Source organism: Lethenteron reissneri, chromosome 57 (assembly GCF_015708825.2).
Source record: "Lethenteron reissneri isolate LAM-NWPU_2019-01 chromosome 57, ASM1570882v1, whole genome shotgun sequence".
Classification (NCBI taxonomy): domain Eukaryota; kingdom Metazoa; phylum Chordata; class Hyperoartia; order Petromyzontiformes; family Petromyzontidae; genus Lethenteron; species Lethenteron reissneri.
Genome location: NC_083835.1, coordinates 2,095,895 through 2,122,627, shown reverse-complemented (window position 1 = coordinate 2,122,627; position 26,733 = coordinate 2,095,895). Strand labels below are relative to the sequence as shown.

Below are 26,733 nucleotides of genomic sequence, written 5' to 3'. Positions count from 1 at the left end.
ATACATGCTTTCTCATACAACATCAGAGTGCAGCGGCACATTAAATACGCATTACAATGACAATAGTTTAAAGCGATTTGAAGCATGTTTATTTTTTGGGGGGGGGGGGGGCAGAGCTTTGTGACGTCATATTTGAGGGGGGGGGGGGTCTGACTTTTTGTGACGCCGTGTGACGAGGGGGGGGGGGGGGTCAAAAATTGTCCAAAATCGCGTGACGTCATTTATGAACGGCCCCTAACACACGGGCGTGCTGCACTTGCGACTAATTGCCACGTTCTGTTTACGTGACAACCCTCACTAATTGGCCGTGTCGGGTGGTTGTGGCGGCGGCTTTAACGACACATTTATACATTTTTACGCGATCGAACCACCTCCTCCCCCCAACCTCATAGTAAACACATTCCTCCTGCGGAGGGAGCTGGTAGGATCGTTGGGTTGCTCGGTCAATGGCCTGCAGGGTCAACGGCGGCGTGGTGTATTCCGCAAATATGCCCGACTGTGAGGGCAGGCACAAGCCGGCGTGAGTAGGTTAAACGTTGAGTTTTATAAGGGCACCACGGGGTGACCAGCCCCTCCCTACGCAGCCCCTCCCACCCCCACCCAACCCCACCCTCCCTTCCCCACCCAGCCCCTCCCCATCCTCCCCTCCCCACCCAGCTCCACCCTCCCCACCCAGCCCATCCCCACCCTCCCATCCCCACCCAGCCCCTCCCTCCCCACCCTCCCCTCCCCACCCAGCTCCACTCTCCCCACCCAGCCCATCCCCACCCTCCCATCCCCACCCAGCCCCTCCCTCCCCACCCAGCCCTTCCCCTCCCGCCCCTCCCCACCCAGCCCCACCCAGCCCCTCCCCACCCTCCCCACCCAGCCCCTCCCTCCCCACCCAGCCCCTCCCTGCACGACGGACACAATAATCCCCTGTGGGCTGGTGTAACCAGGAGGTTCCTACCAGTATAAACAACCCCTAAATCCTGATGTAACTAACGGGTGTGTGGTCTTGTGTGTCCCGTACTCTTAGGTTTTTTCGATAAAGTCACGTAGGTAAAAAGAAGTAAAAAAATATATTTTTACTAACAATATTGATTTTTATTATAAAAATATGTATTTTTTTATTTGTATTATTTATTTTTACCTACGTGACTTTACCGAATTAACCTAAGAGTATGAAAACTTGCAGTCACGAAAGCTTCAAATCTAGAGCTGTGTGTCCGTGTCCGTGCGCACGTGCAAGTGAGCCGTCTTGCGCCGCATCTCTCGCGTCTCTTGTGAGCCGCAGTCGTTGCGAGCTTCAAGATCGCCCCACACACCTCCCTTGTTGTTGCCGCGGGTAACTTCAAACAGCGATTGTTGTTGTTGTGGTGGTGGTTGTTGTGGTTGTTGTTGCCAAAGTCCACGTCGGCTCGCTGGGCAGCTGCTAAAACAAACTAAACGACGGCGGCCTCCGTGTTCAGTCAGAGTCCGTCCGTCCAGGGTTCGTCGTTGCGTCTCCATCTCGACGTCCATGTAAAGTAAACTCGAGTGCGACCTCAATAGAATAACAATGATCAACCTCTTGGTCCACCTCAATAGAATAAACATTATCAACCTTGACGTCCACCTCAAGGGCCGAAGTAATGTCGTGTTGAGTAATGCTTGAGGGTTCTCGATTGTTAATCTCGGAGGCTCATGGAGCCTTCCGTATCTTGGCTTCAGCCTCCATGCGGCATGACCCGTGTACAAGTCATTACAAGCGGGTTACTTGCTTGCAACCGGATTGTGTTGTTAGCGATCGGCATCGTGACTAGGAGATGTTGACTACCTCGCCTGGTGTACAGGAGGTCGTGGGTTCGATCTCGACCCTGACGCCTGCTGCTGTATATTTGGAGTTTGTGTGTCTCTCTCATCATCATCATCATCACGGTGGCTAGGAGATGTTAACTCCCTCGCCTGGTGTACAGGAGGTCGTGGGTTCAATCCCGAATGTGTTCATGATGACGGTGTCTCTGTGGTTACCATGTCACCATGGTTACCTTGTCACCATGGTTACCTTGTCACCATGGTTACCTTGTCACCATGGTTACCTTGTCACCATGTCGATAAATCTCCATGGATACCATGCCTCCTTGGTGATTGTTTCCCCGGTGATACGTCTCCATGGTGACTGATTACCATGTCTCCATGGCTACTGTGTAACCGGGGTGATACGTTTCCGTGGTGACCGTGTCTCCAGGAGAGGATGGAGTCCGATGCCACCGAGATCGCGTCCACACCGCCCATCCTGGAGGTAAGGATTCATTCACTGTGTCACTCAAAACTTGTGTGTGTGTGTGTGCAAGGTGTGATCTGGGGAGCGGTAGTGTAGCAGGTTGCCTCGCTGCACTGCGATCCCGGCGACCCGAGTTCCGCTCACGGCCAACACCCATAACGATTATGTGAACTCATCCTGGCTCTCCCCTAGGTTGACTTAACCTCGAATAAGTACCTGGTGCGGTGTGTTAACATCGCCACTAAGGAGTGGCGTGGTGCTGGCTACCCACCCCCTCGTGTGCCGTGCCGGCCTTCATAGGTGCTCGCTAACAGCACTTACCCCAACGGTCTGTTAAGGCTACACGGGGGATCCTTGTTTTTTGCTGTGTGGTGCAGGTGGAGCAGGCTCTGGAGGTCCTGTGCCGCGTGAAGCGCCGCTTCTCGCAGGAGCCGGACATATTTTGCTCCTTCCAGGACGCCATGAGGGCCTTTCACGCTCCCAGGTGACGAGTGGTGTGGAGGCCACGCTGGGCCGCAAGGGGAGACTGGGGTTGGTAGGTTGGGGGGGGTCGGCGAACAGGTGGAGAAGCTTGCCGCAGAAAACACTGAGAAGGGGCCCTTAGAGAGAGAGGAACTTTTTTTAATTTTGCCCTGAGCTTCCAAACACCCTTTTGTCTCCACCTGAAGAAGACCGCTTGTGTTGCGATCGAAACGTCGTGGGTTTTTTTGCTTTTCATTTAGATTTTTGTTTTCTATCTACGTGACTTTACCGAAAGAATCAAGGGTACCCTTTTTAGTGGCCATGAGACCAATGTGTCGGTTTTTGGGTGTTACGGGTTTTGAGGCCTACATTGGGTGCAATAATCATAATAATATCTGTGCTTAACTTACCCGGGAAAGACTCAATCCCAGTATTATTTGTCAGGTGCGTCCCGTAATGCGAACGTTTGAACAGTGCCGTTGATGAGTGTGTGGCGCGTGTGCAGATGAGTGTGTGAGCTGTAAGGAGCGGGAGTGAAGCGGTTCACATGCTGCGCTATGAACCCGGTGACCAGCGACAATTATTTAGACCAGTCTTGGGCCACCCTAGGTCGACTCAGCCTAAAATGAGTACCTTATCCGATGTGTAAACACAGCCATTAGGGAGACAAAGGCGGCCAGGCTTGGTGCTGGCCACCCCCACCCCCCCATGTGCCTCTTTTTAAATCCTTTATATTAAGTTCGCTTGCTTGCGTGCTTGCTTGCTTGCTTACAACCGTGCAAATCTTTCGGTCGTTTTTTAACCCACTTCCCGTGATCCAATCGAGCTGACATTTTCCACACAGACTCGTTGTGCGTGACAATTAATTTTCGTGAAAATAAATTTCCAAAATTTTACACTGTTTAGGGATTTTTAAAAAAAATATTTAATTACCAATTGCTTAATGCTGGCAGACAATCATCTGACCCATAGGTGGCAGCCATCTCAAGCCAGAGGACGAGAGGACTCTAGCCGTCACGCATATAAAGGATTTAGAGTGAAAAACTTTGTTTTTACGGGTTTATTTTAGTCTTCATAGGTGCTCACTAACAGCTTGCCAACAGTTTGTTAAGGCTATACAGGTGATCTTTGTCTTAGTTCTGTGCATGCTGTTCACGTCACGTGTGTTACATATTATATGCGTTGCTACATACAGGACTGTGTGCGTGCTGCGTGTGCGTGCTGTGTGTGCGTGTGCGTGCCGCGCGTGTTGTGTGTGCATGCTGCGTGTGCGTGTTGTGTGTGCATGCTGTGTGTGCGTGCTGCGTGTGCGTGCTGTGTGTGTGTATGCGTGTGCTGTGTGTGCTGTGTGTGCCGTGCGTGCTGTGTGCAGCGTGGACCCGTGCGTGGCGCTAGCGCGAGTGGCGTCGGTGCTGTCCGGGCACCCCGACCTCATCGCTGCGTTTAACTCTTTCCTCCCGCCCTCGTACCGCCTACGTGACCCGGGCCGCACGAAACCAACGATGGCGACGACGATAACACGGGTGACTTCACGTAGCACACTGCTCACAGCTCCGCGGGGTCACGTGGCTCCACACTGTGGGGTCACGTGATGACTCTCAATAGGCGACATAATTCGACTACACGCGGCATCGTGGTGTCCTGTAATTTCACAGTGTGAGGTCACATGACTCCAAAAGGTGCCAGGCGTCACGAGACTTCACATTGTCCGCACCGTCGTGTCATGTGACTAGGAAAAGTGGCCGTTCCTTAAACGACTACATTACATTGACATCATTATACTCCACCAGGCGTCATGGTGTCATGTGACTCCACCAGTCATTAGACTGCACACAGCATTGCAGTGTTACGTGAGTTCATACCGCCTGGTCGTGTCGTTTTCGCACACCGCCCTGCGTTCTGACACGCTGCGTCGCGGTAGCTGCTCTGGTGACGTGTTGCTTTTGTGGTGCCAACGTAATGCCTGCCTGAACCGCGCTGCCACCGTGGTTTGTGATGCAGGACGTGACGGTGACGCCGAGTCCGGGAGACGGTGGCGTACGTCTCAAAGGGAAGGGGCGCAGCAGCGACACGGGAGAGAAAGCAGGCGTGGGCGTCGCAGCAGACGAGAGCTCGGAGTCGGGAGACACGAGGCTGGGAGCGACACAAAGCGGGGACACGGCGCTGAGCATCGCAGCCTCCGGCAGTGGTGCAGTAGTTGCAGCTGTGCCTCCTGATAAAGCCCCGGGTGGTGCAGGCTCATGCAGCATAGGTGCAGGTAGCCCCAATGAAGGTAGCACAGGTGTTTGCCGTGATGGAGGCGGCGGTGCAGCAGTAGGCGGGGAGAGAGGTGGTGGTCTACATATGGGAAGTGATGGTGGTGGTGGTAGTGAGTGTGTGAGGGTGGAGGAAAGCAGTCGCACATCTGTGGAGGCAGGTGGCAGTCTATGTAAGGGCAGTGATGGAAGTGATAGGGTGAAAGCGGAGGAAACCAGTCGCACATCTGTGGAGGGAGGCGGTAGTCTTCACAGGAGCAGTGATGGTAGTGGTAGTGTATGTGTGAGAGCGGAGGGAAGCAGTAGCACATCTGTGGAGGGAGGCGGTAGTCTTCACAGGAGCAGTGATGGTAGTGGTAGTGTATGTGTGAGAGCAGAGGAAACCAGTTGCACATCTGTGGAGGGAGGCATTACCCTACACAGGGGCAGTGATGGTAGCGGTAGTGTATGTGTGAGAGTGGAGGAAACCAGTCGCACATCTGTGGAGGGAGGCAGTACTCTACACAGGAGCAGTGATGGTAGTGGTAGTGTATGTGTGAGAGCGGAGGTAGGCGGTAGTCTACACAGCAGCAGTGATGGTAGTGGTAGTGTATGTGTGAGAGCGGAGGTAGGCAGTACCCTACACAGCAGCAGTGATGGTAGCGGTAGTGTATGTGTGAGAGCGGAGGAAACCAGTAGCGCATCTGTGGAGGGAGGCGGTAGCCTACACAGGGGTGGTGATGGCGGTGGTAGTGTGTGTATGAGGGCAGAGGGAAGCAGGAGCACGGCTGTGGTTGTAGAGGGAGGTGGTGCTGCGGTTGTGCGCGGGGAGGAGGGAGCTGATGGTTCCAGCTCGCGTCCCTCCGGGTTCTCAGCGGCAGCGGCGCTGGTGAGCGCGGTAAAGGCGCGATTCCTCCTCCGCCCGGACGTGTGCCGCCGCTTCCTGCACGTGCTGCACACCCATCAGGTGCGCACACCGCACGCGGCTCACACGTGCGCAAAGATCCCCCGTATAGCCTTAATAGACTGTTGGGCCAAGTGCTCTTAGCGAGGTGCACCTGTGAAGACTGGAACGGCGCACGAGGGGGTGGGTGGCCAGCACCACGTCCGGCCGCCTTTGTCTCCCGAGTGGCGATGTTTACACACCGCTCCAGGTACTCATTTGAGGCTGAGTCGACCTACGGGGAGGCCCAGGACCAGTTCAGATAATTGTCATGAAGGGGAATTGAACTCGGGTATCCGGGTTCGCAGCGCAGCGCGCTAACCGCCACACTACCGCTCCTCATTATGCACACGCACACACACACGCGCAGACTTTTGTGCGTGCGTACAGGTTGGCATTTGCGTTGACGCTGCGCATGTTGCGTGCGTGTGTGTGTTTTGTGCGCGTCCTGCAGAACCAGTGGGATGCGTCGCGTGAGGAGGGTGCGCCTTGTTGCGATGCGCGTCTCGGTGTGCGCGAGTGCGATGGGGACGAGGTGCCTGGGGGCGCGCGTGAGGCTGTGCCCGATGGCGAAGGTGAAGGTCTGGGTGAGGTTGAGTGTGCGGGTGGCGATGGTGATGAGAGCGAGGGTGAGTGGGAGGGTGAGCGCTGCGAGGCGCTGTCTCGCCGGGAGGTGTGTGCCCAGCTGTGCGAGCTGCTCAAGGGGGAGGAAGACCTCCTCGTTGAGTTAAAGAAGTTCCTGCAAGTTGACCAGGTGCGTGGTGCCCGTGGCTTTTCGTTCGGACGTTCTTGACTCTCCCGGCCAAGCAGCTGTGCGATGACCTTGATCCCTTTCACAGTTTTCCTGTCGGCTGATTCTCAACAGGGTGTTGCACTCAGTCACTGTCTAATTGTTAGTTAATGTTATGTACGACTTGAGTTTGATCGTCATTGTTTAACACCGGGATCGGTTTGATATTGTTTTGATCTAACATCACTTTAACACGGAGTAGGCTTTCGCGACCAATATCATCTATAATAGATGTTTTTTGGTCGTGGGTTTAACGACACATTTATATATGTACGCAATCTTTCCCAAAAAAACCTGTATTATGGACCTACTATCACGTGTACTTTATACGTTTCTTGTCCCAGGTCTCCCTTGTAAAAGAGATGCTCTGGTCTCAAGCGGCCCTTACCTGCTTTTAAACTAAATATGTTGATTTATTGAACATAAGGTGAACTACTGTGTTAGGTGTGTAGCTAAGTACCGACCGGGTCTCTGCTCCGCATGGCCAGAGTTTTCCCGGCGAGCAGTGAATGGGATGCAGGTTGTTACAGGAGGTCGCGCGTCTGCCCGTGTCCCCGTCTCCTCTGTGCCCAGGGCTCGGACTCGCCGGCTGGGGACGCCGGCGACAGCCGCGGTGCGGTTGCCAAGAGGCGAGCGCCAACACCGGGGCCTGAACCAGCGTCGGGGCCAGTTGCCGCCAAGGTGCGTGTGCGCGTGTTGGCGGGTTCACCAAAGCTTGCGGGCGCGGACAGGATTGGCACAGTGGGGGGCAAAGGTGGCGCATCGGCCAGGCATCTCGGTCAGTTAATCAATAACATCGGGGTCTCTCCCGTGACATTCACGACATCGAGTCATCTGACACTTCATCTCGCCTTAAATACGGTGACTCGGCTCTGGTGCGTTGGGTAAACATCAGCGCCCGAGGAGACTTTGGGTGCCCAGGAGGCTGCCTCCTGCAGCAGATAGAGCAGCATAGCCCCCAACAATATGTACGTGTGTGTGTTTCACGCCGTACGTAGCCAATCGGCCATTGGTCAGTTTGAGCACAGGTACCAGTCCGTGACCCGATAGATCGGAACGCAAACCGACAAAGGCTCGGCGAGCCCTTCCTGCTTTAAGGGCATTATAAGGCACGGTGATTGATTACGGACGTGAATGTTAATTATTTTTCTCCACCCTTTATATCACAGTTGTTGTCCTTCCCCCGCACTTCCGATTCGCGCGGTTGGCTGTGTACGGTGGTGCGAAAGAAGTTCAACATACACACATATGTACACGGTTTCTTGGATTTTTCTTGAATCCTTACCCCCAACTTTACCTGCCTGGTAGTGGCTCGCAGCCGCACGATGCGGTGATGGTCATTGTCGTCATCGTCGTCGTTGTCATCGTTGTTGTTGTTGTCGGGTGCAGCGACCAAGGATGCCGAGCCTGCGCGACCCAAGTCTGGCAGCTGCCGGGATGCACGGGACGCTGCGTGAGATCTCCTTCTTCGACCGGGTGAGATGCAGAACCCGCGTAGCCCCCACGTAGCTCCCACATAGCCTACACGTAGCCTACACATAGCGAACACATAGCCAACACATAGCCCCCACGTAGCCTACACATAGCCTACACATAGCCAACACATAGCCCCCACGTAGCCCCCACATAGCCTACACATAGCCTACACATAGCCTACACATAGCCCCCACGTAGCCCCCACGTAGCCCCCACATAGTCTACACATAGCCTACACATAGCCTACACATAGCCTACACATAGCCTACACATAGCCTACACATAGCCCCCACGTAGCCCCCACGTAGCCCCCACATAGTCTACACATAGCCTACACATAGCCTATACATAGCCTACACATAGCCTACACATAGCCAACACGTAGCCCCCACGTAGCCCCCACATAGCCTACACATAGCCTACACATAGCCTACACATAGCCTACACATAGCCTACACATAGCCAACACATAGCCCCCACGTAGCCCCCACATAGCCTACACATAGCCTACACATAGCCTATACATAGCCTACACATAGCCCCCACGTAGCCCCCACGTAGCCCCCACATAGTCTACACATAGCCTACACATAGCCTACACATAGCCTACACATAGCCTACACATAGCCCACACATAGCCCACACATAGCCCCCACGTAGCCTACACGTAGCCTACACATAGTCTACACATAGTCTACACATAGCCCACACATAGCCCCCACATAGCCCACACATAGCCCCCACATAGTCTACACATAGCCTACACATAGCCTACACATAGTCTACACATAGCCTACACATAGCCTACACATAGCCCCCACGTAGCCCCCACGTAGCCCCCACATAGTCTACACATAGCCTACACATAGCCTACACATAGCCTACACATAGCCCACACATAGCCCCCACATAGCCCACACATAGCCCCCACATAGTCTACACATAGCCTACACATAGCCTACACATAGCCTACACATAGCCCCCACGTAGCCCCCACGTAGCCCCCACATAGTCTACACATAGCCTACACATAGCCTACACATAGCCTACACATAGCCTACACATAGCCTACACATAGTCTACACATAGCCTACACATAGCCTACACATAGCCTACACATAGCCTACACATAGCCAACACATAGCCCCCACGTAGCCCCCACGTAGCCCCCACATAGTCTACACATAGCCTACACATAGCCTACACATAGCCAACACATAGCCCCCACGTAGCCCCCACATAGCCCCCACATAGCCTACACATAGCCTACACATAGCCTACACATAGCCTACACATAGCCTACACATAGCCTACACATAGCCAACACATAGCCCCCACGTAGCCCCCACGTAGCCTACACATAGCCGCCACGTAGCCCCCATGTAGTATGTCAATTGTTGTATGCCCCGTGTGTGTGTGTGCGTGGTTAGGTGCGCTGTGCGCTGCACAGCCCTGAGGTGTATGAGAACTTCCTGCGCTGTGTTCAGCTCTTCAACCACAACCACGTGTCTCCCTCGGCACTGCTGGACATGGCTCGGCCATTCCTGGGGTCGGTGACTCCCACGCGCCTCTAGTCACCTCCTACTGAACACCAGCACACGCACCCAGCCACCTCCTACTGAACTCCTGTATGAGGTGCTCGGTTATCATGCTGGTCATGTTGCTTTCGGCATGTTACTCGTGTCATCATCTTCATCGCGTCACCGTCGGTCACGTGACACGTGCGTCGATTACGTTGCCATCGCGTTGATCGTGCTACGTTTGTCACGCCGCGCGTTGACCGCGTCGCCACGCCGTCCCGTCTCGTCGCGTCACGTCGCGAGCAGGAAGTTCCCGGAGCTGCTGGTGGAGCTGCGGAACCTCCTGGAGGACGTGCGGTCGGAGGGTGCGGGTTTGGGCGCGGTGCCGGGTGTTGTTGCCACGGAGACTGGGGCTCGAGGCTGCGGTCGGCGCGTCGGCCCAAGTTACCGGTCCCTGCCGGAGACGTACGAGCAGCCGCGCAGCAGCACGCGCACGGCGCTGTGCCGCGAGGTGAGGCCCGCGACCACGGCTGGCTGTGCGACCACGGCTGTTCGGTGACGGCGCAAAAGCACAATCGCGCAGCCGCAGCGGCACGACGATTGTGCGGCCGTGAAATGACTCAACCCACGACAACGCAATGGCGACACAACCGCAGCGACAACAAGGACGGCGCTCGTCAATGACGGAGCAGAGAAGCAGGCGGTTAAAATACCCAGCAAGGTGGCGCAGTAATGGGGAGTGCAAGGACGGGTTCTGATAGTCGTCGCTCATGTTCAGCGGGTTCGTAGTGCGGTGCACTAACCACGACACTTCCGCTACGCACACAGAAAAACAAATATCCCACCATACCGCCTTGAACAAACTGTCGGGGAAAGTGCTGCTAGAGAGCACCTTACGTAGGTCGACTCAGCCTTAAAATGAGTACCCGGTGCATATAAGACATCAGCATTGGGGAGACAAATGCGGCCTGGCGTGATGCTGGCCACCCATCCCCCTCGTGTGCCATGCTGGCCTTCATAGGGTGCTCGCTAACGGAACTCTGCGTCTGTGTGTGTGTGTGTGTGCGGTGGGGGGGATCTTTATGTCTGCGTCTGTGTGTGTGTGTGCGGCGGGGGTGGGGTGGGCGGCGCAGGTGCTGAACGACACATGGGCATCGTTCCCATCGTGGTCCGAGGACTCGACGTTCGTGAGCTCCAAGAAGACGCACTTCGAGGAGAGCATCTACCGCTGCGAGGATGAGCGCTTCGAGGTGACCGCCTCCCGTCGCCACACGCCGCCGCGCTTACGATCGCAGGCCCAGTCTTTTTTAGTTTTATTTTTAGTTTTAAAAAAAATCTTTTATTTTTTTTGTTAATTTTACTATTATTCTTTTTACTAGCTTTTTTATGAATTTTTAAAAGAGTCTGGTACAGAGCACGAACCGCGACGCAGGGAAGGGGGTACAGAAACTCCGCCGACATAGCGTCCCGAACCTCCGTGGCTCCTGGCTTGAGAGGGGTGGAGGAGATCGGGCTCACCGACCCCTCCAGCCCAAGTCGGAGGCCGCGAGCGGGGCGTTTGTGTCGTCCTTTTACGTGGGGAGGGAGGGGGAAGATGAGGGAGGAAGATCGGTGGGCGCATTGCTCAGCACAATCCCCTGCGAACCCTTTGACCTGACTTCCAATTCCCTGACGTGGTTCACCGAAGGGTCAGCGGCGTTACGATGACCAGGCCGGGGGTTCCCTCGCTCAGTCAACTGCACTGACCGGCGTGGTGAAGTACGATCAAACAACCCCCGTGACCTGCACGACGTGGGGAGGAGGTGGATTGACAAAAAGCTGTAAATCATCATCATCATCATCGATATCATCACCGTACGTGGCCAACCATGATGATCAGAGGTGCGGGGAAAGGCCAACAAACTAAACACCAAAAGCACTTATAAAGAAATGACTTTGTCAATATAGATGATATAACAGTGTAATGCTCCAATGGCTTCCTAATATTGGAAGGAAGAGCGTTCCAGGCGGCCGCAGAAGCGCGTCTGAAAGCGCGAGATGCGGTGACCATCTTTATTTAATAGCAGGCCAGAAGTGTGGTGTATATTGTAGTGTAAAGTGTAGTATATCGTGTTGTGTATCTGAAAGCGCGCGGTGCGCTGACCGTCTTTGTTCGACAGTTTGCCGAAAGCTGCTGCTGCGAGGATGACCAGAGTTTGCGTGATGATGTCTGCTCCTTGACGAGATCGTTGTTATTGAACAAGATGTGCGGTGCATGCGGTGCGTGCTGCGCAGCTGGACGTGGTGCTGGAGACGAACCTGGCGACGGTGCGGGTGCTGGAGAGCGTGCTCAAGCGGCTGGCGCGGCTGCCGGCCGAGGAGCAGGCGCGCTTCCGCCTGGACGACGCGCTGGGCGGCTCCTCCGAGGTGGTGCACCGCAAGGCGCTGCAGCGCGCGTATGGGGAGCGCGGGGCGACCGACATCGTCGCCGCGCTCAAGCTCAACCCGGCCGCCACCATCCCCCATGTGCTCAAGAGGTTTCCGCGCTCGGCACACACCGCACGCAGCACGAATCACACTCGCCACAGTCGGGGATCAACATGAGGAAAGAGATGGTCAGTGAAACAATGATTGTTGAAACGACGAGATGCGTGCGTTGCTGCGTGCGTTGCTGCGTGCGTTGCTGCGTGTGTCATTACGTGCGTCGCTGCATGCGTCGCTGCGTGTGTCGCTGCGTGTGTCGCTGCGTGCGTCATTGCGTGCGTCACTGCGTGTGTCATTGCATGCGTCACTGCGTGCGTCACTGCGTGCGTCATTGCTTGTGTCGCTGCGTGTGTCATTACGTGTGTCGCTGCGTGTGTCACTGCGTGTCATTACGTGTGTCGCTGCGTGTGTCACTGCGTGTGTCATTACGTGTGTCGCTGCGTGTGTCACTGCGTGCGTCGCTGCGTGCGTCACTGCGTGCGTCACTGCGTGCGTCGTTGCATGTGTCGCTGCGTGTGTCGTTGCGTGCGTCACTGCGTGCGTCGCTGCGTGCGTCGCTGCGTGTGTCACTGCGTGCGTCGCTGCGTGCGTCACTGCGTGCGTCGCTGCGTGCGTCACTGCGTGCGTCACTGCGTGCGTTGCTGCGTGTGTCGTTGCGTGCGTCACTGCGTGCGTTGTTGCATGTGTCGCTGCGTGTGTCGTTGCGTGCGTCACTGCGTGCGTTGTTGCGCGCGTGCTCGTAGGCTGAAGGCGCGCGAGGACGAGTGGCGCGAGGCTCAGCGCGGGTTCACGCGGCTTTGGCGCGATCAGGGCGAGCGCTTCCAGGTTCGCTCCCTCGACCACCGCGGCATCACCTTCCGCTCGGCCGACACCAAGGCGCTGCGCACCAAGGCCCTCGTCAACGAGATCACGGCCCTGCGCGACGAGGTGAGGCGCCGTGCTCGGCCCGGGAGCGCGCGGGAGTGACGGAACGGGGGTGGGGGGGGGGGGGTGTGTGCGAGTCTCTGCGCAGGGAGCGGTTGACGCGCCACGCTACGAACCTGGCCGCCCGAGTTCGATTCCCGCTCGCGGCCAACACCGGTGATGATTATCTGAACCGGTACTGGGTCTCCCTTAGATCGACTCAGCCTCAAATGAGTACCTGGTGCGATGTATGTAAATATCGCCACTGGGGAGACAAAAGCGGCCAGGCGTGGTGCTGGCCACCCACCCCCTCGTGTGCTACAGTGCCGGCCTTCATAGGTGCTCGCTAACAGCACTTGCCCCGACAGGCTATAAGACCCTTGAGAGAAATATGGACAGAGTCCCATCGATGAGCTGACTCCGGCAGTCGAGGATGCGTTGGTTGGGCCATGTAGCCCACATGCCCAGCCACCGCATGCCCAAGCAGCTGCTGTTTGGCTGGATAGAGGGGGCTAAATGGGCGCAGCATGGACTAGAGAAGAGATTGACTAAAGCTTAGGGGACTTACCGATGACTGGTACCAGTGGTGTCAAGATTGGCCTCTGTGGAGGAAGTTTATGAAGGACCCTACTGGGCAGTTGGAAGTAGCTGCCCTCCAACAACAGCAGAGGGTGGATGCGCGATGCTCACAACAATGAGCACAGAGGGCAGCACAGGTGGTGGTCCATCTGCCAGTCATTTCAGTCAGTCAACCCATGACCTCTGGGTCTGTCCTGTGACCTCCTCCTTCACGTGGCCTCAAGGAGAGCTTTTATAGGTGCTCACTAAATATGTTGTGTGAGGTCTCCAGAGCATGTGTGAGTGTGCATTGAATGTGTGTCGTTACAGTCCGCTGTGTGTGTGTGTGGCATGTGGAGCAGCAGGGCGGTGTGCGTGCATGCGTGTCAACACACTGGTGTCTGTCTGCGTGTGTCGTCACACTGCGCTGTGTGTGTGTGTAGCGTGTGGAGCAGCAGGGCACTGTGTGTCTACGTGTGTTATCACACTGCGCTGTGTGTGTGTGGCATGTGTAGTAGCAGGGCGGTGTGTGTCTGCGTGTGTCGTCACACTGCGCTGTGCGTATGTATGTAGCGTGTGGAGCAGCAGGGCGGTGTGTGTCTACGTGTGTCGTCACACTGCGCTGTGTGTGTGTGTGTGTCGTCACACTGCGCTGTGTGTGTGTGTCGTCACACTGCGCTGTGTGTGTGTGTGTGTCGTCACTCTGCGCTGTGTGTGTGTGTGTCGTCACACTGCGCTGTGTGTGTGTGTGTCGTCACACTGCGCTGTGTGTGTGTGTGTCGTCACACTGCGCTGTGTGTGTGTGTGTCGTCACACTGCGCTGTGTGTGTGTGTGTGTCTGCGTGTGTCGTCACTCTGCGCTGTGTGTGTGTGTGTGTCGTCACACTGCGCTGTGTGTGTGTGTCGTCACTCTGTGCTGTGTGTGTGTGTCGCTACACTGCGCTGTGTGTGTGTGTCGTCACTGCGCTGTGTGTGTGTGTGTCGTCACACTGCGCTGTGTGTGTGTGTGTGTGTCGTCACACTGCGCTGTGTGTGTGTGTGTCGTCACACTGCGCTGTGTGTGTGTGTGTGTGTCGTCACACTGCGCTGTGTGTGTGCGTGTGTGTCGTCACACTGCGCTGTGTGTGTGTCGTCACACTGCGCTGTGTGTGTGTGTGTGTGTCGTCACACTGCGCTGTGTGTGTGCGTGTGTATCGTCACACTGCGCTGTGTGTGTGTGTGTCGTGACACTGCGCTGTGTGTGTGTGTGTCGTCACACTGCGCTGTGTGTGTGTGTGTCGTCACTCTGCGCTGTGTGTGTGTGTGTGTGTCGTCACACTGCGCTGTGTGTGTGTGTGTCGTCACACTGCGCTGTGTGTGTGTGTCGTCACACTGCGCTGTGTGTGTGTGTCGCTACACTGCGCTGTGTGTGTGTGTGCAGCGTGTGGAGCAGCAGGGCGGTGTGCATGTCGGCGCTGTGCGTGGAGGGGCGGCGCTCGCCGGGCCTCACCTGTGCCTGCAGTATGCCGACCGCTCCGTGTTGCCCGATGCGGCCGCACTCATCCTGCACCAGGCACGGCACCAGGTGAGAGGGTACAAAGCCCTCGCCGTGCCCCCCCCCCCCCCCCCGGTGCGCCGCGGGGTTCCGTGTAAAGCTGAGCTCCCGTTGGCTTAGCGTTGAGCGTCTCGTGCGTCACGGTGCAGGCCGGTCTGCGGGGCGCGGAGCTGAGACGCGCAGCAAAGATCCTCCTGTTCCTGCTGCCAGACGTCCTCTTCACGGCCCGCGCGGACGCCTCGCTCATCCCACAGGTGACGGCGTAGGGCCCCTGAGTCGGACGCATCGTCAAATGACATCGTCGGATACATCGTCACGGATGCCATAGGACAACGGCGCATACTACCATCATATTCCGTCAACTCGGCATCACATGACACAGTGACACACCGCCATCACACGCTATGGCGTACGCCGGCACACAACACTGTCACTCAGCACTACGCACCACCGCAACACACCATCATCTTGATTGTCGTCATCGTCATCACCACCCACAGCGTTATCACCACCACTACTATCAATAGTTTCGTTTCGTTTGTGCATTGTTTGAGCCAGCTAGCCAGGATTGGGCCATCTGCCTCAACCAGACGAAGTCCGCTCCAACAATCATCATCGCCCTCTCACACTGTTCCACGCTCCGACAGGATGACAGCGACGAGGATGAGGAGGAGGAGGCGGCTGGTGCTGCTGGAGGAAGCGGCGGTGGCGGCAGCGGTGGCGGAGCAGCGGAGGCCGAGGGCGCCGGCAGCGGCGAAGACGGGCGGTGCCGGGAAGAGCGCCGGTGCCGTATGGTGGAGCGTGGAGAGCGGCCCATCGGCCTCCGTGAGCGGCCCAGCCCCACCGTGTCCGACGGGGGAGCCGCACGCGACGCCGGCGAGCAGCGAGGATCCGGCGGGGAGCAGCGGGGAGGCAACTTGGAGCAGCGGGGAGGCAACTTGGAGCAGCGAGGGAACGTCCCGGAGCAACGAGGTGCCAGTTCGGAGCAGCGAAGGGCCAGCGGGACCAGCGCGGAGCAGGAGGGAGACTTTGCGACCAGCTCCCTGGAGCAGGGTGAGTGGCGGGCAGCGGCCTGATAGCCGTGGCTGGCGTGTGGTGGGCCCTGGTGCAAGGGACGGTAATGGGGCCTCCTGGCCAACTTCCCCACCGGTGCAGAGGATTCTCTGGCCCACGGGCCCTAGTGCCGTTGCATCGACTGCACGATCGAAAGTATTGCCAATGGCGGCAGGCTGTCCACGCCGCGCCGTGCGCGTTTAAAGGCGGCCGAGGGGAGGTGCTGTGGCCTAAGTCCTGGTGCCCGCACGCTGTGTCCGACCGGGCACCCTGCGTGCTTGAACGGCCGTCTCGCTCGACACTCCTTGCCCACGCCTCCCTTGTCTCCTTGCTTGTCTCTCCGCCCTTTGGGTGTGCACGTGCGTACGTACGTGCGTGCGTCCTCACGTGTCCCCGTGTCTGCGTGGGGCGGCCGCAGCTCGCGAGCTGAGCGCTGTGGACGGCGTGTACACGCTGCTGTTCGCCAACACCAGCTGGTACGTCTTCCTGCGCCTCCACCAGCTGCTGTGCGCCCGCCTGCTCGCCATCCGCTCCGAGACGAGCACCGCCACACCCGGTACGACCCCGGCCACCAACAACAGCGACAACAACAGGCGCCGTTCGCCACCAGGTTGCGGCGACGTCACCACGGCGCTTGTGCCAGGCTAGGTGCACTTTAAGGGCACGCGAAGTTTTGAACGCCCACTGGCGGGAGGTCACGGAACTGTGCCGTGGGTTGACCGACTGAGATGACTGGGTGACCGCCACACACACGTACACACACACGCACGCACACGCACGCACACGCACAGGCGGGTACAGACACAAGAACGAAACAGGAGGATTTCTCCCCAAATCTGGCTGTAGCCTGATGAAGCTGGTTGTAATTACTGGTGAAACGTCGTACTCAGATTGTAAATGTTGTGTCTTTGCTCTCCAACACACCGGTGTGCTGTACTCATGACGAATTGCCACGTTCTGTTTACGTGACAAACCTTACTAATTGGCTGTGTCAGGTGGTGACGGGTTTAACGACACACATTTTTTTACGCGATCTAACCCAAAAAACCTGTATTATGGGTACAGACACGTCCGTGGGAGAGAAACGTATATATGTTGAACTTCTTTCGCACCGTACACAGTCGACAGTGCTAATCGGAGGTGCATGGGGGAAGGACAACAAACTAAACGCAAAAAGCGGAGATGGGCCGCGTGATGCCACGCTGCTTACAGGGCCCCGGGCGCCGTTCTGCTCTGTCGCCACCACCGCTGGTGACCTCTGCCCCATCTCCCACTGCGCCAGGCCTCAGCAGGGAGCAGAGGGAAGTGCGGCGGGACGATGCTGACCGAGGCGGCGCCGACAGGGACGGGGCGAGTGCCGGAGACGGCGGCACCGTCACCGCCGCCGCCGGCGTCAGCGCCGGGGAGGGGACTCGTCGCTCGTCCGCGGCGGAGCTGTGCGGCCCCGCGTCGACGACGGCCCCGGACGGGCCGGACGGACACTACGGCGCGTTCCTGCGGCACGTGCGCGACCTGGTGGACGGGCAGCTCGAGGCGCCCGAGTACGAGGAGCGGCTGCGCGAGGCCTACGGCGTCACGGCCTACGTGGCCTACAGCATGGACCGCCTCCTGCAGAACGCCTGCCGCCAGGTGGCCATGAGAGCGAGCGTAGGAACTATGAACTGTTAAACGATCAAGAATTTGTTTATCTTACCGGGTAAGGCCTGATGAGAGCTATTGGCTCTATTTCAGAAGTGACCTGGCCACAAATGATCGCTCAACGAAGTGGCATGTCACGTGGAAATTTATAGTAGCAGCTAAATACTCGTGGTGTTGATTATAAATGTGGAGGGAAAAACCAGAGGACCCGGAGAAAAATCCACGTGACCACAGGAAGAGAGACTCCAAGCATCAGTGTCGAGATCGAACCCACCACCGTGGCACAGCGATTGGCGGTGGCGCAGCGGCCAGCATACTGATCCACGAACCCGGATTTCCGAGTTCCGTTCCCGTTGACGACCAATAGCAGTTGCGGTCCGGGGCCTCCCTTAGGTCAACTCAGCCTTAAATGAGTACCTTGTGCGGTGTGTACACATCAACAGTAGGGAGACAAAGGCGGCCGAGCGTAGTGTTGGCCACTCACCTACCCCCCTCGTGTGCCATATAAAGTGCTCGCTAACAGCACTTGCCCCAATAAGTCTGTTCAAGGCCATACGGGGGGGGGGGGGGGGGCGGGATCTTTGTCTCGTGTAAGAGTGCGAGCGTGGACGTGAGTTTGTGAACGTTCGTATCGGCGAAGTGTGCGAGTGAAAGGATGAGGAGGGCGGCTGTGAGCGTTACGGGTCACGTGTTGCCACGCGCGTCACGTTCCGTGTCCCGTCGTGCCTCGCGTGGCCCTGTGTACCGTGTCGCGCTGCGGCGACCGCGCGGCCGAGACGTTCCGTCCTCCGGCGGTGGGTGCCGTCGCGTTCGTCTGCACGTACGTCGTCGAACTCCTTCCGCGCGTTGCGAATCGCGCCGTGCGCTACCGACGCCTGTTCCTCCCCCCCCCAGAGGTCGCAACCGGGTACTCGATACCCGTACCCTACCCGATACCCGGCTACCCGTACCCGGCCGGGTACAGGTACCCATTTGCGACCCTGGTGCGGCCGGGTACGGGTACGGGTAGGCCGTGAGTCACTGGTGAGTAACCGTTTGTCACTCATTTCCCAACGTCTTGTCTCTTCTCACAATTCAAGTTCCTAGAATCAACCCACCCGCGCCTGCAACATGGCTTCATCCCAGAGGTCGCAATCAGATACCCGATACCCGTACCCTACCCCCGTACCCGGCCGGGTACGGGTAGGGTACGGGTATGGCCGGGTACGGGTACCCGTTTGCGACCCTGGTGCGGCCGGGTACGGGTAAGGAATCAAAACCCGTTTGCGACCTCTACCCCCCCCCCACCCCACCACGGCAGCTTCAGCACATGGTGTGCGACGAGGCGTGCGCCGGCGTGCTGGCGCTCTACCTGGACGGGTGCCGGGGCGGCGCGAGCGGGGGGGTCCTTGCCTCCCAGGCCGTGCGGGCGCCGCTCGAGGCCTCGTACCAGCGGCAAGCACGGCGCCTCCTGCCCGACGAGCACTGCTACAAGGTCGGGGGTCGGGCGCGCTCGCGACTGGACGACGCGCGATGCGGCTGCGTGTGCGATGTTGCGTATGTTTGTGCGATGTCGTGTATATGTTCCCGGTGTGTGCAGTGTTGTGTATATGTGTGCGGTGTGCGTGATGTCGTGTGTATATATGGGGAGCGGTAGTTTAGCGGCTAGCGCGCTGCGCTACAAACCTGGCGACCCGGGTTCGATTCCCGCTCACGGTCAACATCAGTGACGATTATCTGAGCCGGTCCTGGGCCTCCCCTAGGTCGACTCAGCTTCAAATGAGGCGGCAGGGCATGGTGTTGGCCACCCACCCCCTCGTGTGCCGTGCCGGCCTTCATAGGTGCTCGCTAACAGCACTTGCCCCTACAGTCTGTAAAGGCTACACGGGGGATCTTTGATATTTGCCCGGTGTGTGCGATGTTTTGTATATGTCTGCGATCTGTGTGATGTTGTGTTTCTGTGCGTGGTGTGTACGATGTTGTGTATCTGTGCGTGATGTGGCGTGTGTGTACATGTTTGGTGTGTGATGTTTGTTTTTCTGTGTGTACGATGTCGTGTATCTGTGCGTGATGTGGCGTGTGTGTACATGTTTGGTGTGTGATGTTGTGTTTCTGTGTGCGGTGTGTACGATGTTGTGTATCTGTGCGTGATGTGGCATGTGTGTACATGTTTGGTGTGTGATGTGTTTCTGTGCGCGGTGTGTACGATGTTGTGTATCTGTGCGTGATGTGGCGTGTGTGTACATGTTTGGTGTGTGATGTGTTTCTGTGTGCGGTGTGTACGATGTTGTGTATTTGTGCGTGATGTGGCGTGTGTGTACATGTTTGGTGTGTGATGTTGTGTTTCTGTGTGCGGTGTGTACGATGTCGTGTATTTGTGCGTGATGTGGCGTGTGTGTACATGTTTGGTGTGTGATGTCTGCCGACCCCAGGTGATGTTCGTGAAGACCGACGGCTGTGTGCTCATGACCATGGAGCTGTTGGATGTGGAGGAGGATTCTCCAGTCGACCTGCAGGAAATACAGGTCGTCAAGCTCGCTCAACCTCCCCGTTCATTCCATCACTGTTTTGCAATATGTTTCTCTAATCTTATTGTTCAGTTTAGTTAAATATTTTATTCATAAATAAGTAATAAATTGTCAATTTTTTTTTATTTGTAGATTTTTTAAATTGCTGCATTGTATTTATATTTTGTGTGCGAGCTGTTGCAAATGTTGTGTTTTTAATTTTCTAGTTTTCCTGTTATGTTTATGAAACCCGATTCAAGAGCTTCTTAGCTCACAGGGAAATTCTAAATAAACTGTCAAATAAGTATAACCCGTAAAAACAAAGTTTTTCACTATAAATCCTTTATATGCGTGGCAGCGAACTTAATATAAAGGATTTAAAAATATATTCGCCTGTGGAGGACGCGGGGATCGATCCCGCGACCTTTGGCATGGGAAGCGAGGGCGCTCCCAACTGCGCTACTCCGCCACGGCCTGTGGAGGGGTTACGCTCTGGGCTCTTATACTGTGACGTTCAGCCAAAGCGATGAATGAGTTCTATTTGAATATATGTAAAATTATTTTTTTTTGCCTAAAAAGTGTAAAATTTTTGGAATTTTTTTTCACGAACATTAATTGTCTGGCACAACGAGTCTGTGTGGAAAATGTCAGCTCGATTGGATCACGGGAAGTGGGTTAAAAAACGACCGAAAGATTTGCACGGTCGTAAGCAAGCAAGCAAGCACGCAAGCAAGCACGCAAGCAAGCAAGCATGCGAACTTAATATAAAGGATTTAAAAAAAGGAAAAAAACTGTTAAAAGAACCTGTTATCACAAGCTCTGCTGATCACCCCCCACCCCCATTACCATCACATAGTTATCTCCGATAATGATCTTTGTTGATGGGGCGTCTGTCGGTGAGAGGGCGGCGAGTCCAACGCCTCTGTGTGACTTGCCGCCGCAGAAGTGGAGCGACTACGTGCAGCGCTACGCGGGGTCCGTGGAGACGTCCCCCGTCGTGGCGTCGCGAGCCCCCATCTTCCTCGGGAGGTCAGGGACCGCTCACACACCCAGTGCTCGCGCGCAGTGTGATACACAGTGTGTGTGTGTGCGCTACACAGTGTGTGTGTGCTACACAGTGTGTGTGTGTGTGTGCTACACAGTGTGTGTGTGTGCTACACAGTGTGTGTGTGTGTGTGCTACACAGTGTGTGTGTATTACACAGTGTGTGTGTGTGCTACACAGTGTGTGTGTGATACACAGTGTGTGTGTGTGCTACACAGTGTGTGTGTATTACACAGTGTGTGTGTGTGTGTGCTACACAGTGTGTGTGTATTACACAGTGTGTGTGTGTGCTACACAGTGTGTGTGTGATACACAGTGTGTGTGTGTGCTACACAGTGTGTGTGTATTACACAGTGTGTGTGTGTGCTACACAGTGTGTGTGTGTGCTACACAGTGTGTGTGTGTGTGTGCTACACAGTGTGTGTGTATTACACAGTGTGTGTGTGTGTGCGCTACACAGTGTGTGTGCGTTACACTGTGTGTGTGTGCTACACTGTGTGTGTGTGCTACAGTGTGTGTGTGTGCTACACAGTATGTGCTACGCAGTGTGTGCTACACAGTGTGTGTGTGCGCTACACAGTGTGTGTGTGCGCTACACAGTGTGTGTGTGCTACACAGTGTGTGTGTGATACACTGTGTGTGTGTGCTACACAGTGTGTGTGTGATACACTGTGTGTGTGTGCTGAGGGAGGGTGGCGTTTGTGCACAGACTGCCCTATATGACATCATAACAACAGTCTGGACCACTGGACGGGTTCCGCAGGACTGGAAGGATGCCCTGGTGGTTCCTCTCTTTAAGAAGGGGGACCGTACCGACTGTAACAACTACAGGGGCATCTCACTCCTCAGTGTGCCGGGTAAGGTCCTGGCAAGGATTATTCAACATCGCCTTGCTAGGCACGCTGAGGAGAGGCTTGCGGAGCCCCAATGCGGTTTCAGGAAAGGGCGGTCCTGCACAGATGCCATATTTTCTGTCCGTCTGCTACAGCAGAGGTGTAGGGAATTCCAAAAAGACCTACATCTCTGCTTTATTGACCTGGTCAAGGCCTATGATACCATCAGTAGGACTGGGCTCTGGGTTGTTCTTCATGCTTTCGGAGTCCCTGACCCTCTGCTCACGATCATTAAGGACCTTCATGATGGTGAGCGGGCCCGGGTAAAACTACGTGGCCGGGAGTCGGAGCCTTTCCCTGTACACCTTGGGGTGCGACAGGGATGTCCTCTGGCTCCCACATTATTTAACATCTATTTTGACCGCGTAGTTCGTGAAGCCTTCAATAGCTGTACCGGAGGAATTTCCATTTGGTACAGATATAATGGGAGGCTGATCGACGCCCGGGTGCGATCAAGGGATGGCTCCCTATTGGTCAACCACGTTATGTATGCCGATGATTTGGTAATAGCTGCTCACTCAGAGGAGGAGTTGGAGACGCTGCTGCTGAGACTGGAGCGTGCCACTAAGAGGTGGGGCCTTACCATCAGCCCCACCAAAACTAAGCACCTGCCTGGGTATTTTGTACCATCGGACACTCCACCCCCACAACTCCCAATTGGTGATGGGGCAGTTGTGGAGAGAGTGGAGAGTTTCCCATACCTGGGCAGTGTGCTTATGACCGGCTCCAGTCTATCAGCAGAGGTCTCACTCCGAATCAGTCGAGCGGCAATATCTTTTCATCGGTTGCGTAACGCTGTGTGGAAGCTACCTGGTCTGTCGCTCCGCACGAAGCTTCAGGTCTTCTCGGCCACGGTCATTCCCTCCCTTCTCTACGCTTGCGAGACGTGGACCCCCCTGGTGGAGCATCTTCGCCGGTTGGAAACATTTAGGCTGGCCTGCCTACGATCCATCCTGGGTTTAACCAGGCTGGATTGTGTGAGGAGCTCACAAATCCTTGAAAGATCTGGGCAAAGTCCCATCAGTGAGCTCCTCCGGCAGGCAAGGCTGCGTTGGCTGGGTCATGTAGCCCGCATGCCCAGCCACCGCATGCCTAAACAGCTTTTGTTCGGCCGGATCGAGGGGGCTAGACGGGCGCGGCACGGGCTGGAGAAGAGATGGAGTGATGTGGTACAGGAGGACGTGGAGCTGAGTGGACTTGCCGATGACTGGTACCAGCGGTGTCAAGATCGGCCTCAGTGGAGGAGGCTCGTGAAGGACGCTACTGGGCAGTTGGAGGCAGTCGCCCTCCAACAACAACGGAGGGCGGAGGAGCGACGCTCACAACAACGAGCGGAGCGCCGGGTGGCTAAAGCACAGCAAGTTGGCACAGTAGGGGGCACAGGTGGTGCATCAGCCAGTCATCTCGGTCATCTCGGTCAGTCGACCCGTGGCACCTGGGTCTGCCCCGTGACCTCCTGCCAGCGGGCTTTCGACACTTCACGTGGCCTCAAGGTGCACTTGGCCTGGCACAAGCATCGTGGTGACGTCACCGCCACTTAGTGGCGAATGGCGGTTGTTGTTGTTGTTGTTGTGTGTACTACACAGTGTGTGTGTGTGTGCTACACTGTGTGTGTGTGCTACACTGTGTGTGTGTGCTACACAGTGTGTGTGTGTGCTTCACAGTGTGTGTGTGCTACACTGTGTGTGTGTGCTACACAGTGTGTGTGTGGAGTGGTATAGCGGTTAGCGCGCTGCACTACGAACGCAAGTGACACGAGTTTGATTCCAGTTTACAGGCCAACAACGGTGACGATTATCTGAAACGGTCCTGGGCCTCCCCTAGGTCGACTCAGCCTCAAATGAGTACTTGGTGTGGTGTGTAAACATCGCCACTGGTGAGACAAAGGCGGCCGGGCACGGTACTGGCCACCCACCCCCTCGTATGGCAGTCTGGCCTTCATAGGTGCTCCCACTTGCCCCAGCAGTCTGTTGAAGCTACGCAGGGGAGGGGGGGGGGGCCTTTGTCTTTGTTTGTGTACGTGCCGGTGTCCCTCACCGCTGCGGCCGTGCACCACCAGGAACCTGTGGGCTGGCGGGTCGCGCACCCGCACCCCGCCCGGCGGGAGCCGCGTGGTTTTCTCGGAGGGGCTGCGCTGCAGCTTCCGCCCGCGCTCGTTCCGCATGCTCTACGTGATACACTCGGAGGACGTGCTGTACCGGCGCGGTGCGCTGCGCGCCGCCAGGCAGGTGGGTCGTCGCCCCACGGCACTGCGACTTATCCCCACCCCCCTCCCCACGATACGAGGTCCACATTACGGTTTTTATGAATGCGCCCGATCTCAGAAAGCTAAGCAGGCTAGAGCCTGATTAGTTCTTGGAGGGGCAGCAGTTGTCGTCGGAGGCTGCGGGGGCTGCCCCACGTGGCGGTCAGCAGGTGGCACTCCAACGTCTATGCTCCGACGTCTTCTCCGACCTGCACTGACCACCAGCGTGGCGATGTACGGTTAACCAACCCCCACGATCCGTGTGCACCGCATTGTGCAAGACACACAACGTCGTGGAACGCGCGCTGCGTTAAAGCACGCGGCGTGCAATGCGGTAGAACACGCACAATGCATGGGGGAGGGCCCCATTCAGCAGTCGCTTATCTAAAGGGCTGTATCGATTTAAAGCTTTCGTGACTGCAGGGATTCATCTTCTTGGTTATTTCGGTAAAGTCATGTAGAATGGAAATAATAAAATAATAAAAATGAAACATAATAAAATAATTCTCACGACGTTTCGGCTACAACGCAAGTAGCTCCTGAGGACGGCTACTTGCGTTGTAGCCGAAACGTCGTGAGAATAATTGTATTATGTTTTATTTTTATTATTTTATTATTTCCATTCTACGTGACTTTACCGAAAGAACCAAGAAGATAAAGGGCTGTACTTGTCCGTATGGTAGTGTGCGTGCGTGTGGCGCGTGGCGAACTGGCGATGTCGCGACGGGCGGCTGAACGCGCCTACGTGTCTCCGTTTTGCATTGCAGACGCTGACGGCCTGCTCGGAGAGGCGGCGCAGAGCGTTCAGGAGGTTCGTGCGGACCTGGCGGGAGAGGAGGGCGAGCCGGGCCGAGGCGGAGGGCGGTCGCGTCGCGTAGCCTCCCGCGTTCCCGTGACCCTCGCCACGTTCCATTCAACTCCCGCCGACGCCACCCACGCCCCGGGTGCCTTCAGTGGGCACACACACCATGCGCCCCGCTAATATTACCCACAATATTCAAACCACCCACGCAGCACATAAGGTCACGCCACCTGCACTACCATCATGCACACCACACCGGCACCACGGGTGGAGTGTGTGGTCACCGCATCGCGTGCGGTCAGATGCGCTTTTGCGGTCGTCTGGAACGCTCGTCCTTCTGATATTAGGAAGCCATTGGGAGCTGCGCACTTTTGCATCCAGATTGAAATCTCATTTATTTAGAACTGCTTTTTGTAGTTTGTCCTTCCCCCGCACCTCCGATTAGCACGGTTGTCTATGTATGGTGCGAAAGAAATTCAACATGTGTACATACATACCACCATCTAAAATAGAGGTGTTTTTTTGGGGTTAGATCGCGTAAATATATTAAAGGGTTGTCACATAACAACCCTTACTGACAACCCTTACTAGTTGGCTGTGTCGGGTGGTGGCAGGTTTTAACGACACATTTATATATTTACGCGATCTCACCCCCCAAAAAAACCTCCCTCTATCATGGATGATATTGGTCGCGAAAGCCTACGTGTTCAACATACCACCCTCTCTTATGCCTTTCCACGCTACCCACGTCTCCTATACCAACCCGACATCACCTACATCTCTAATCGCCCGTCCCGCCGACACCTCCCGCTTCTCTCCCGCGTGCCTTGGATGGTGGCTCCATCCCGCTGAAGGTGCCCCACCCCGTGCCGCGCGAGTTCTGAGCGAGTGTGGGCAATGTTTGTACCTTCACCCGGAGCCGCCGCTCCTACGCAGAGACGCCAGCTGCACCCACGTCCATTTAATTCGCTCGTTGAGAGCTCAATACCTGCACTGTGTAAATATATATGAACGTGTACAACTGTTGTGTTGTTTTATAATTGTTAACCCGTGTTGTCTCGGTGTTTCTAAACTAATTAAAACAACTTGCCAACGGCACGGCTGTGCACTGTCTTTATTTTCCCCATGGCTGAAGTGTTGCGAGTCGGGCGAGGGTGGGAAACGACAGTTCCTGTCTCTCGTGTGGCCCAGCTGTGGTAAGAGGCAGAGGTCGCAACCGGGTACCCGATACCCGTACCCTACCCGATACCCGGCTACCCGTACCCGGCCGGGTACGGGTAGCCGTTTGCGACCCTGGTGCGGCCGGGTACGGGTACGGGTAGGCCGTGAGTCACTGGTGAGTAACCATTTGTCACTCATTTCGGGTAGGGTACGGGTACGGGTAGGGAACGGGTACCCCTACCCGGCCGGGAACGGGTACCCGTACCCGGCCAGGTACGGGTAC

The 26,733-nt window shown here is 56.2% G+C and overlaps 1 protein-coding gene across 2 annotated transcripts; it reads left to right on the top strand.

Moving 5' to 3' along the window:
• Positions 1–1,254: 1,254 nt before the first annotated feature.
• LOC133357174 (paired amphipathic helix protein Sin3b-like) lies at positions 1,255–26,385 on the top strand. 2 transcript variants are annotated; one of them, XM_061574994.1, is made up of 23 exons: positions 1,255–1,327; positions 2,210–2,263; positions 2,623–2,729; positions 4,080–4,230; positions 4,709–5,908; positions 6,339–6,638; positions 7,248–7,355; positions 8,064–8,150; positions 9,581–9,699; positions 9,977–10,181; positions 10,804–10,920; positions 11,945–12,186; positions 12,877–13,060; positions 15,015–15,158; positions 15,278–15,382; positions 15,776–16,181; positions 16,600–16,737; positions 17,464–17,810; positions 19,120–19,293; positions 20,231–20,323; positions 21,249–21,334; positions 24,302–24,470; positions 25,255–26,385. In XM_061574994.1, the coding sequence occupies exons 2-23, from the start codon at positions 2,216–2,218 to the stop codon at positions 25,363–25,365; spliced, it is 4,641 nt and encodes a 1,546-aa protein (XP_061430978.1). In that variant the 5' UTR covers positions 1,255–1,327; positions 2,210–2,215; the 3' UTR covers positions 25,366–26,385. The 2 variants fall into 2 exon arrangements, with proteins under 2 accessions (XP_061430978.1, XP_061430977.1); XM_061574993.1 differs by lacking the exon at positions 1,255–1,327 and adding an exon at positions 1,525–1,610.
• Positions 26,386–26,733: the final 348 nt, after the last annotated feature.